Source organism: Callithrix jacchus, chromosome 1, assembly GCF_049354715.1.
Source record: "Callithrix jacchus isolate 240 chromosome 1, calJac240_pri, whole genome shotgun sequence".
NCBI classification, from domain to species: domain Eukaryota; kingdom Metazoa; phylum Chordata; class Mammalia; order Primates; family Cebidae; genus Callithrix; species Callithrix jacchus.
Window position 1 is genome coordinate 174,976,242 of NC_133502.1, and position 12,743 is coordinate 174,988,984.

Below are 12,743 nucleotides of genomic sequence, written 5' to 3' on the forward strand. Positions count from 1 at the left end.
AACTTTATTTCTACCCTAGGGTCTTCACAGTAGCTGCCCCCCAGCCCCCAGGTCTTTCAGGGATTAAGGGACTCCCTTAAACCAGGGAGATTGCTTACATTTAACCTCAGGGGTCACTTTACAGAGAGCATATTTTACAGGCAAGCTGCAGGTAGCCAGTGCCACTGTCCAGTGGGCTGTTCAGGGCTTCCTGAACGCACATCATCTTCTGTGACTGCTACACAGTGGTCCAGAATGTGACCTCTGAACTCACACCAGAGAAAGCAATCAGAGACCTGGGCTATATGAGACAGGGATGGGGACCAGGTCCCAAAGGGTTGGTAGAGCCCTGTGTCGATTCTTCAGCAGAGGCAGCCACCATCCCAGGGACTCCCTGGGTGCTGCAGCTCCCCCTCCAGGCATCTGCATTTTGGGGAAGACTGGCAGGGAGTGCCGGGGGGAAGGCTGGAATCAGCTGGATGTGCAGCTTTGGACATTGTCACCCACTTGGGAACACATTAACAAGCAAACTAGGTGTGAGATTATGTTACATTGCTATTCATGTCCCTGATGGCAGCAATAGCAGCGGTTTGCCTAAAGAAATAACGAATTCTCATACTATCTTCCTTATTTCCCCAGCTCTCTTTCAGAGTTAAAATTTGCTTTTACTTTAACAAAGTGATGAATGTGTGCAGTTTGAAAAATCAGAGTGCTCGTAATAGAGCAGCCCCTGCCCTGTCTCCCCACCTTTGCCTTTTTATTTCCCAGAGACATTTGCTTTCAAATTTTTAAGATTGTTTTCTCTCTAGTACTTTATCTCCCTATTTCTAAGTAATTATATTATATTGCTTATTTCTTGATTATTTTCTTCTCTTAGAATCTCCCCCCATTAAGTGGTATCACAGTTTTTGCTGGATTAATGCTCAGTGTTCACATAGATTATAATGCAGACATTGGGTACCACTGAATCAAGTAATGTATTAGGAGTGTGTGTTCTTTCTCATACAACCTTTTATTTTTCTTGGAATTAATCAAACTTGCTTCATTCATTTGTAGAGTTGTCCAGATGCCTATTGATTTTCACATTACTTTCTTAAAATGTCTTTTTAATTTTTAAATTGATTCCTTTTTTTTTTTTTGTCGAATAGCCTTAGGTCCATTGTTTTCATTGTTCTAAATGCTCTAAGGCAGTTGTCACTTGCCCATCCCTATTTCCTTCCAACGAGTAAGTCCGGTTATAAATGCTTTCCCCTCCAAAACACTCCTCCCCAGAGGTTGCTGCCCTGACGTCTCTTCCTTTCCCCGTCTGGGCCTGGGTGTGCTGCTGTCGCCTGGCTGCTGTGCTGTGTGGGTTCTGTTTCCTGAAGTTTATGGTTTCCCCTTTATTGATTTAATCCTCGGTTCTGCTGATGCATCCTCCAGTAGCTTCCTCAGAAAGGGCCCCTGAGAGAGAAACTTTTAAGTCCTTTCACATCAGCAAAGGTCTTTATTCCACCCTTGCATTTAATCAATAGTGGGCTTAGGTGTGGAATTCCAGAGCTCCTCAGAATTTTGAAGACGTTGTTATCTTGTCTTTTAGTTTCCAGTGTTGCAGTTGGGAAATCGGATGCAGAATGATTGCCGTTCTTTGTATGTGTCCCATTATTTCTCTCTGCAAGTATTTAAGGTGGTTTCTTTATCCCCTGCGTGGTGGGATTTTCTGTTCTCTTGTTTTGGATGGGTATTTTTCATCCATGTTGCAGAAACACTCAGGACCTCTAACACAGAGGCTCCCCCTCCCCTCGTTTTTTATTTTAAACATCCTTTCTGAAACTTTTGTTAGTTAGATGTCATCTTGATCCTTTAGTTTTCATTCCTGTAATCGATCTCTTCATCTTTGTTTTTTACCTTCTGGAAGATTTCCTCAGCTTTCTCTTCCAGTGTTTACAATTTATAATCTCTTTATATTAACCTCAAAGTGTTCCTTTTTGAAAAAGTTTTCATCATATTCTGTTCTTGTTTGGTATTTGCAGTCTATTCACCCATCCCTCTGAGGATTTAATTGTAGGCTGGGTTCTTTGTCCTGAGCTGGCACTGTTTCCTCCTATTCTCTGTGCTTCCTTCAAGCTCCCTTTTTTCTATTTTGGGCCCTTCTGTTGTGTCTGAGCCTGTCCCCAGTGCCTGGTGACCCTTTGTTATGGGTTGGCATTTAAGATGGAAGCACCAGCTCATGGGTGGGGGCCTGCTGGCTGGTGGGCTACATAGTGGGGTGACGAGCAGGAGCTGGCTCAGGGATCATGGGCTGGTCCACCCTGGAGCTCTCGAGAGACAAAGCCCTCAGTGTCCAGCATTCAGGGGAGGCTGCGGGAAGCAGGAAGGAGGGTGAGCCCGAGTGGTGGGGAGGGGCCTGCCATTGCCATTCAGTGTGCGTGCACAGTTACCCAGTTACCCTTGTTTCCACTCTAAAGTTGCACCTCCTCCCCCACCTCCTCCCGACCTCCAAACTCCTTCCCCACCTGCCCGTGTTCTAGAGTGCTGTGCTGGGTTCCTTTCTGCAAAAAATACACCTGAAACAGAAGTGGGCACCCAGGAGTCTAACCTATTTGTTTACGAACCCTGTTTCAGCCCGCCTGATTCAGCCTGAAACTTGCACTTGCTCCCCTGTCCCCACCCCAGTTGGTTTCTGGTTATTCTGGATCCTAGGGCTCTGCTCAGTATCCACCTCCATGGGCCCCTTAGGTCACAAACCCTCCACTGGCTAAATTCCTTGCCTTCTGCTTTCGGCAATGCCAGGCCCTTGTGCTACTACCTCTCCCCTCTCACTCTTCATTGTGGAGGCTTCTGCACTCTCCACTTGATTGTTGTTTTAGAGGAATCCTGGCAGGAAGAGAGATAAGCTATGTGTACAGTCTGCCACTGCCTTGCCCTAGGGCCCTCCTCCTCCTCAGAGATGGCTCCTACTGTCCCCACCCATGAGCTGATGCTTCCATCTTCCCGGGGAAGAAATGCTAGGAGAGAGGTTGTGAGAGTGTGCGTGTGCAAGAGCATGTGCTTGCATGCATGTGTGCACATGTGTATGTGAGGCCCTGAAACAGACTCTGAAGGTTCTGCAGTCAGCAGACATCTCACGTTGTCTTGGGTACAAGGTGGCAAAAATACAAGGTGACCAAAAGAGTAGGTGGCCTCCGTGCTGAAATGGGTATGCACCTCAGAGTGGTGATTCTGAAGGGGATTCACTCAGCTCAATGATTAAATCCGGGACATTCCATTTAAAACACTTCCCATTACCTTACTTGGGGAGCTGGCAGGGTATGGAGCTTTTCACACTGCCCTGATTACAGAATTGACTTGTTCATTTATTCTTCAGCAAGGTTAGATGGAGCCCATCCATGTCAGGCACTGTGCTTGGTACAAGGGGTAAAATGGCAAGCAGAACAGGCACTGCTGTTGTCCCTGTGAAGCTTATAGTCCAGGGTGGGATAGCAGGAGGAGGGCAGACTTTCCTCCTACAACTATTATCATTTGTGTTTGGAAAGATCAGATTTAGTGCCAGAGATTGGCGCTGAGCCCTCAGACGACAGAGGACTTTTTGAATCCAGATGTAGCCTGACATCACTTTCAAGACTTGGTTTGCTGTCAGAGCAGATGTCCCCTTTTTTGGTTTATAAACATTAGCACTGTCTTTGGAGTGCTCATGCACTAAGGCAGGCACTCTGCATGTCCATGGTCTCCTCTGCCTTGGCGGTAATGCCCACAGGGAGAGGCAGCATGTCCACTTTGCAGAGGACAGGACTGGCTTAAGCCATTGGGCCTCAAGTTCAAGTCTGCCTGTGAATTCCATGCTGCTCATGCTCTATACAAAGTGGTCCTCCACCCCACACCCCACCTCCCTACAACTTTCTGATGCTGGGACCTGAGGCTGACTGCAGAGTTTGTAAGCTTCTGCAGGGGCACGAGGGGGGCATGGGCACCGTCAGGTAGACCCTGCCTTGAGTCAGGTGTGTGGGATCCTCTTGGGGTTGTGACTTCAGCCACATAGATCATTTATCTTGCAGATCATTAGCTCTCCTGACTTGGGATGGAAAGAATTTAGGTTATTAGGCACCTTTATGTGACTGGGTTGGGAAGAAGCCCTTGGGTACATCTTATTGCTGTAGGGAAGACAGGCCAGAAATGCCCACCTTGTTCCATCAGGGCCGCCTTCCCAGGGTTCTTGAGTAGCCAGAACCCACATCATACTCCTCACCCAGTACCTGGTGCTGTGGGTCCCTGAACCATCCAGCCCTCTAGGCTCTGTTCCAGAGCCCTGCTCTGCCCAGCACCACCTTCCTTGGGGGTTAGGGGAGGTGTACATATTCTCTCTCTCTCTCTCTCTTTCTCTCTCTCTCTCTCTCTCTTTCTTTCTTATTCTTTCCACCTCACCTCCCTGGGCTCCTTCATGATACCTTTACACACTTTCACCTCATTGCAAATGAGTTTTGGTCCAGGTCAAAGCTGGGCCTTTGGTCATCCTTGTTTAATGCTTCACAGATAAGGATTGGGGGAACAGTGAAGCGTAGGCTCAAACAGAGGAGCCCACACTGCTGGCTTTTTCCCATTACATTTTCATTTCTCACTCAGAAAAAGGATGGTTCTAGCATTGTGGTGAGTGGAGAGAATCATCACCGGCCAACTCTGGAGGTCTTCTAGCCTTGGGTTGGAATGCACACCCCCCCCATGGGATTCCCAGATACCCAAACAAGCCCTTCTAGACACCCTTGTCTGTTGGAAGGCTAAAGGCACAGCTCCCTGTCTTCCAGGGCAGCTTGTGGTTGGAGTGTCCTGCAGACAGTTTCTGTTTTTGAAAGTTTATCAGAAATTATGCATTTATTATAGAGAGACCATGGAGGTTCCCTTATTCCTTTTGTTTACAGCATGTTTTATTTCTACATTTTAGTGGTTCTGAAATTGGGATGCATGTTAAAATAGACACATGTTTGGATATGGTACTATGCCTTTTTTGTGTGAAGGGGTGTTCCCCAAATGACTGCATCCTAGAATTGAGGAAATACAATGAAAAGTGCATTGGGAGAAAATCTTTCAAAACATAGAATCCATGGGAAAAAACAAGCATAGGACATCTTGGTGGTGGAGGAGCTGAGACCACTGCCTTAAATCTCATGTTTCCCTAGAAACTCTATGTGTCACCATTATGGGGAAAAATGCCAACCCCCATTCCATCCTGTGGGGGTGACATACTTGGAGAAACAGTTCCTAAAATTATCCCCATACCATTCCTCCTTCAGCTTTCAGGTCAAATATATTTCCATCTTTATCATAAGGGCCTTTCTTTTCCCGTTGTTATATTTGCTAATTTACAATTGTTTGCTTTGAAAAACAAGCATTTTTTCTTTTGCCTCCTGGCCTTTTGGTTTTCCTAAGGCAGCCTCAGAGAGCATGCCTGTGGTGGGCTCCAGGAATGTCCTGGGAAGCCTGAGCCCACTGGGCTGGGGTCCTGGCTCCCGCCTCCGCCATAAGCATGTGACAGGCAGAGGCCATCCATGTGCTGTGGGGCCCGCCATGCTCTGTGTAGAGCCTGCAGTCAGTGTGTAGGATGGGGCTGCATCAGGGCAGTTCTGTGTGAAGAATGGAGGCACTTCCAGCAGTTTGTCAGGATGGGCAGGAGCTTGTCAGGTCAAGGACTGGATCCCAAAGTCTGAAGTTCGAAAGGACAACCCAGAAGGAGTCCGAAAGTGAACTGCTCAGAGAGACTTCCTGCAGAGTTTATCCCAAAACGGGTGCTGGTCCTCAGTCTTCCTGTATGCGCCGCTTTGAGGTGCTTAAAGGAAGGTGTGCAAGGTTGAGTCATACTCTCACAGGGAGACTGAGGCAGAAAATAGACCAAGCCCTGACCAGCAATTCACAGAGCAGTCTGGAAAGAAATAGGAAGAAAGCACCACCCTCTTCTAGCCTTCTCCTCCTCCTCTCCCATCTCCTTTGCACGCTCTTCCCACAAAGCTGGGTCTTTCATGCGAATATCCCCTAGCCCAGCCCCAGTCTAGGTCACAGGGGCTTTGATACTCAGATCAAGGCTGGCTGGCGTCATTCTCAGATACTTCCTAGTAGAGAATTTCCACAGCTGCAGATGAGAAAATGGCTTCCTAGTGAGACAAGAAACAAGGAACCAAGTCTTCTTTTGTTTTTCTATCCTGAACCAGTTTCTGACCTTGAATACCACTCTCAGGGCTTATACCAAGAGGATGCAGAGTGGAGTGAAATGTTTCTGACCTCCCTCTCCGCCCCAGCCTCCAGTAGAATCCATTGACTGAAGCACCCAGCTGGCCCCGGGGCCCTAGAACAGGAGGCTGTGTCACCCTCACTGCAGGTAGTGGCCCCTCAGGTGGCTCATCACACTCTGTGGACTCCTTTCCTCACCCCACACCATCCCCTGTGAGTAAGTGGTAATAGCTGCTTAATATGCTGACTTACCCAATCCCTTCTTGGTCCATTACAACAAAGTTGCTCTTTTCTCATTAGAACCATTTTTGTCAGGGTGTCTTTAATCAACAGCTTCCCCAGGGACAGTATTTTTAGAAGTTGTATTTTTCACACTCTCCCTTTCCCCTTTTGGAAAATCTCATCCCAGTGCCTAGTGAAATGAACTAATGAGATGCCAGGAGAGCCCGGGCCGTGTTAATTGGAACATGTGGAAGAAGTGGCCACACACACCTTCAGCTCCTTCCTGCCTTACCCGTGGTCTTTTCTCTGTCTCTTTGGTGTAGGTTGCACAGACAGCAGATGGTGTGGATGCCGACCTCTGGAAAGACGGCTTATTTAAATCCAAGGTTACCAGATACCTGTGTTTCACAAGATCATTTTCCAAAGAAAATGTAAGTCTAGTCGTAGTTTCTGTTTGCTGAGTGAGCACAAGTAATTTATATTCCGGTTTGGAATTTTCTCATTTTGTTGTTGTGGTTTATTTTCATTGCCATATTAATTTATCTGTGGTTTTAGGGAACTGGGTAGAATCAGCAGCCAGCACTGTGTTTCATTTATTAACAGTATTATTAACCATGTACCCAAGTGTACCGTGAATTCCATTAAATTGTGTTCTCAAAAGGAAACCAGGAAATGTCTCTACCAGCTCTCATTTGCCTACCTTTCCTCCGAGCAACAAATCACAGTGCAGCAGTGAGAGTTCTCCAGTGGAGCAGGATTTAATGCTGGCCAGCAAAGGCAGCATGGCTCGGGGAGGGCCCGTATGACCCACCCCATCCACAGACATCATGCCCTTGCTTCCACAGTGACGTTTCTGCTCCCTTTGAGTCTCTGTGTGACATATCACATTTCATGATTTTTGTGGGTAAGTATCCACTCATGCAGATTTCTCTTACTGTGCTTTTTAAAAATACTTGCACCTGTAAATGAGGAAACTTTAAAGACATCTACTAAGGGTTTTGTTTTGTTTTGTTTTACATCTAATAAGGTATTTTAACAGATGAATTAGGAAAAAAGGAAGTAGCTTTAGTATCTTCTCTGTGCAAGGCCTGTCCTGGGTACCTAATTCTCTCCGCACATAATCTCTACAAGTGGAAGTTCCTTTCCAGTGAGGAAACCGAGATCTAAGAGGTGACATGCTTCTTCAAGGTTACTTCTCTTCACTAGCCCCAGATAGGGAGCAGTTGGGATTTTCATTTATAGGCTAACATTTCATTTTTGGTTAAATGTTACTGTCTCTTTGTCATGTCAATTTTTATTTTTGGAAATCTTTTTATTCATTTATTTATATAAATTATAACAGTAATATTTATTTGTGGTTAAAGAAAAAAACTGAACCCAGATGACAAATATCCTCATTCAATAGCATGAAATGGGGAAAGCATTTCCCGATTCCTCTCTCTGCCACCTGGGGAGAGGAGGGTGGGTCCATCACAGGGTCCTGGCATGTCCCCTCAGTGCTTTCTGAATGTAGACCATCACATGGCTTTCTGGCTTGCACTCTCTTCTACCCCCATTCCTGTTGTTTGTTGTTAATTCTTTGGTAGGATAATTATTCTGAACATATTCAAGACTGGGAGAAAAGTCATTGCTTTATTTTTTTTCCCCTAATTACAAGAGCGATATATGCTCATTGTAAAGTACAGAGTTTATAATGGAGTCAGGGAAAATCTTGGCACAAAAGACTGGTAATCTTCTCAATTCAGGCATTTGAGTATATTTTAAATACCAGGAAGGTAGCAGGGCTAAGGCATGGACAAGGGCACTGTGAGTTTGAAATGAGTCACTGAGCAGCTGGAGGAGATGCCCAGGCATGGGCTGAAGGCTGAGTAGAGGCTTCAGTTAAAAATGAGTAGAGGCCAAACAGGCTTCAGTTAAAAGTGGCCCGAGGACAGCCATGATCTCTGTGATCATTTTTATTTTTGTTTTCATTGCACTTTACCCCAAAGACTGTGGGGTGTTGGTACCTAGGCTAGCGGAGTCCCTGCATCCCATGGAGTGGGGACAGTGGCAGATCTGAATGTGACAAAGACAAGTCACCAGGGCTTGTTAGCATTGGGTGTCATGGGTAAGTGTATCAGAGAAAACCCATTGATTTCTTCAACATGTGTTGAACATTAAAAAGAGATTTCTTGGGCATGAAGAAGGGATGTTAGAATAGGACAAAGGCAGTGTGAAAAGCCTCTGCCTCGCTTTTGAAGCGGTGCATATTGTTTTTGGAAAAAGAATGAATGGATCCGATACTGGGATCCAAACGATCAAGTTCCAGCGGTTGGCAGGGGCCCACTTGCCAGCCCAGGAGTGCAGGAGGAATTGAATATTTTAATCTGTTACAGCCAGTCTGTGCTGGCCCTGTAGTCCAAACCAAGACTTTGAAGAACATAATGTTTTACAACTGTAAAGGAGGGATGTGGGATCTCCAGACTGGACAGATTCTTAATTGGGTGACTTGAGACTCCCAGCGTAGGAGTTTTGGGAGACTCCTTTGGAACCTAAATTCCTTTCCCCCAATAATGGTATTAATACAGAAACCTGGCTTTGGAGTGACATTGCTTCCTGGGGAAGGATCGAGATTAATTGCACTTTTCATGCCCTGTACTTTCTGCATTACCTGTAATAATAATGTACATAGATTAGGTAGGGAGGATATTAAACAGAAGGATTTATGAACATTTGAATATTAAGTTGGTTATCTGTGGCTACCTTAAATGCAAGGTTGTCAAAAATAATTACAGTATACTAGCAAATACTGGCTACCAGAGACAATATAAATACCCTGAGTCAGTGCATATTGGGCTTTTGGCATGAATCATTTGCTCAACAAGGATTGGGAATACGTTCTTCATATTTATGAGGAGGAAATGAAAGAGAGCACAGATGGAGGAGGGGAGAGGAACAGGCAAAATTAATGGTGTCGCAGACCCACTGTATTAAACCCAGTACAGTGGCAGCCCTGTGTGAGGAGGGACCACACTTGGGCTGTGGGGGACTCTGACAGTGCAGCCTCCCATTTTGTATGTATGCAAGGGGTTTTCCATGCTTTTTTTTTTAAATGACTGTACCACTGATGTTCAGATTTTAAAATCAGGGACATTTGTAGAGTGTGTGGAGGGTGAGGTCACTAAGTGGTTTGCAGTTGACTTCTGTAAAACCCAACTTGTCAAGTAGAAGACCATTTGAGAAGGATATTGATGAATGCCCATCCATCTGCAGGGCAGGAAAACATGCCTAGTTGTTAATTTCTCAATGCAGAAAGCAGTGATGACATGGAAAAGCAACTGCCATGAAAAAATATTATGATAGATTAGGCCAGGCGATTCCGAAAGCAGCTGATGCTTGCAAGTTAGGTTAACAGTTCAAACCCTTCCTACACGGTCAGAGATTTATTCCACATTCTGAGGTCCCACTCACTGCTCACTAGGCTATGCTGTACATTGTCTTCCTGAAGCCTAGCTACCTGGAATGTCAGAATATTAATTGTTGCCAAATATGATAGTTCGGAGAGAAAGAAACGGTTTCCTGATGTCAGTGCTGTAAAAACACTGATCATAGGTTATACTCGCTGTTTTGACCTTTCTAGTTAAATTTTAATAATTTATTTCATTTGTATACTTTTGGTTGATAATGTATCTATTATATTTATTAGTGTATATCAGTACTTTAGATATTTTTATTGATATAGTTTAGATTTGACATCTCAGCAAACCCAACTTGATGTGTGTGTGTGTGTGTGTGTGTGTGTATTTTTTTGAGACAAAGTCTCCCTCTATCACCCAGGTTGGAATGCAGTGGCACAGTCTCAGCTTATTGCAACCTCTGCCTCCCTGGTTCAAGCGATTCTCCTGCCTCAGCCTTCAGAGTAGCGGGGACTACAGCTGCCCACCACCATGCCCAGCTAATTTTTGTATTTTTTTAAAGTAGAGATAGGGTTTCACCATGTTGGCCAGGCTGGTCTCAAACTCCTGACCTCAAGTGATCTGCCTGCCTTGGCCTTCCAAAGTGCTGGGACTACAGGCATGAGCCACTGTGCCCAGCCGATTTTTATTTTTTTATTTTTTTGAGACAGGGTCTTACTCTGTTGCCCAGGCTGAAGTGCAGTGGCATGATCTTAGCTCACTGCAGCCCCAACCTCCCAGGCTCCAACCATCCTCCTACTTCAGCTTTCTGAGTAGCTGGGGCTACATGCATGAGCGCCACCACATCCAGCCATTTTTTTTTTTTTCATTTCTAGAGATGGGGTTTTGCCATATTTCCTAGGCTGGTCTCAAACTCCTGAGCTCAAGCACCCCATCTGCCTTGGCCTCCTGAAGTGTTGGGATTACAAGTGTGAGCTACAGTGCCTGGCCTCCAGTTTGATTTCTGACTCTGAGTGGCCCAGTTGAAAAATGTGCCCCCAAAATTAATTCATTCAGCCAATAATTACTGAGTACCTGCTGTGTGGCAAAAACCATGCTAGGCTTGTATTTACGGGAGGAACAGAGATAGTTTTGGTCCTCATGGTTCTTAAACTCTAGAAGGGAGACAGATATTAAACAAATAACCCCACAAATTGATAGGGAGGGGAAAACAGAGTGCCAAGAGGGAACATGACACAGTTTAGATGATGAGAACTCCCTGCTTGGATTTCAGAGACATGGCACAGTGCAGGTGGAGGTGGGATCTTGGCTCCCATATGCAGAGATGGAGGTAGCAGCCCTTCTTCTCTAAGCAAGATGGAACAACAGCCTGAGAAGTTGCTGTCCAGGGCAGAGTGATGGCTGATCAACTAGATGCTTGTCCAAGGATGCTGAACAAGTAAACGGAGAGCATGCTCACGCTGGGCATTGGGGTTGAGGCACTTCTGCAAAATGGGCACGTGGAGTGCATTGCTAGTATCCTAACAGGAGAGATTGGGGATTAGAACCCATTATTCTTTCCTTAACTGGCTCTGACTAGAGAGGGAGAACCAAGCTGCAGATTACTCTGAAGATTTTGATGAAATCTCCAAAGTGGCCCCACATATTTAAGTTGTAGGGTAGATATTTTTAGTGCTCATTTCCAGCTTGAAATGCGGGCTGCAAGTGCTGGCATGTTTGCAAAGAGCTTTCTCTCGCAATTACAGAATAGTCTACTGTCTTTGAAAGATATTTTTACACTAGTTACAGAAACTGTGCACTGTGGACCCCGTATACTACCACTAAATAGAAACTTTAGGAGGCCCTGGTGCATGTCATTTTAGAAGATGTGTAATATTGAGGCAGCAGAGCTTTTACTCTGTATTAGTTTATGATTCTTGGGATTTTGCAAAATCTGTCTAGCAACTGAAATGTGTGTCACTGTGCAGACTGGTGATCACTTAGGAGTGTGATGGGTTCCCTGTTAGGTTTACGTGCAGCTCTTCCCTAGAGTGCCTCAGGAATTTGCTCTTTCTAAAACCTCCTGACCTTGAGATCTGATACTCAGGGCTGAGTGACAGCCTGGTCCCGGGACCTGTGAGCACAGCTGCCCTCTGCTGGGTTATGTCTAGAGCATCTCCTGGATTGCTCCGAGCTCACCAAGGCCATATCTGAGTGAGTGGCTTTGAGGTTCCGCAGATGAAACTTCTTCCCGGGGGCCACACGAGTCCCTTTGTAACCACTGGGGAACATTAAGTGTCACCTACTCTAATTAACCTGCTGTCATAAAGCTGCATGAGTCATTGTGGTTGAATATGCATCTTGAAGCCAAAATGGCAAACCTACCACAGGCGTGTTCAGATTAATAGTCTGTATCTCTTTTCTTTCTTCCCAAGAGTCATCTGGGGAACGTGTTAGTAGATATGAAGCTCATTGACATCAAGGACACACTGCCTGTGGGCTTCATCCCAATTCAGGAGACAGTGGACACACGTGAGTCATCCTTTAGTAGCATTCATCACAATGAGGGTTTTCTTCTTCCAGGTATATTTGTAGGTGTTTTTAATGTGCATTTTTCTTCAGAAATATTTTAGGAGGCCTTACTGTGTGCCCATGAATAAACCCTGCTGCTTTTGATGTGTGTGTGGCTGGATTCTCCAAGGAGTTTGCAGAGTATTCTGGGTAGTGGCACGTAAATGAGCAGAACATCCCTTTCATTTAGAATGGTGCTCCCTGCTGAATTGGCTCACTGGGGAATGGAATGGTGAAACTGGATATAGTTTGTCTCTAGTCCTGCCTCTGGTGTTGCTGAAGCCAAGCTTGGCACAAGATCCAGAAGGAAGCAGAAAGAAAACAGTCAGAAGACGCCCAGAGAATACAAGACCAATAATGTGCCCGTTTGGGGCCCATAGAGCAAACAAGAAAAGTGAGAAT

The 12,743-nt window shown here is 45.5% G+C and overlaps 1 protein-coding gene across 11 annotated transcripts in view; it reads left to right on the forward strand.

Moving 5' to 3' along the window:
• The window catches only part of MVB12B (multivesicular body subunit 12B), a 242,513-nt gene that overhangs the window by 56,345 nt on the left and 173,425 nt on the right, over positions 1–12,743 (forward strand). For all 11 annotated transcript variants that reach the window (XR_004729111.3, XM_078327399.1, XM_078327396.1 and 8 more), the window contains exons 3-4: positions 6,720–6,827; positions 12,206–12,302. Coding sequence is in view for 10 of the 11 variants with exons in the window: in XM_078327399.1 (XP_078183525.1) it covers positions 6,720–6,827; positions 12,206–12,302 (205 nt within the window). In the remaining variant the exon portion in view is untranslated. The remainder of the gene's footprint in view (positions 1–6,719; positions 6,828–12,205; positions 12,303–12,743) is intronic.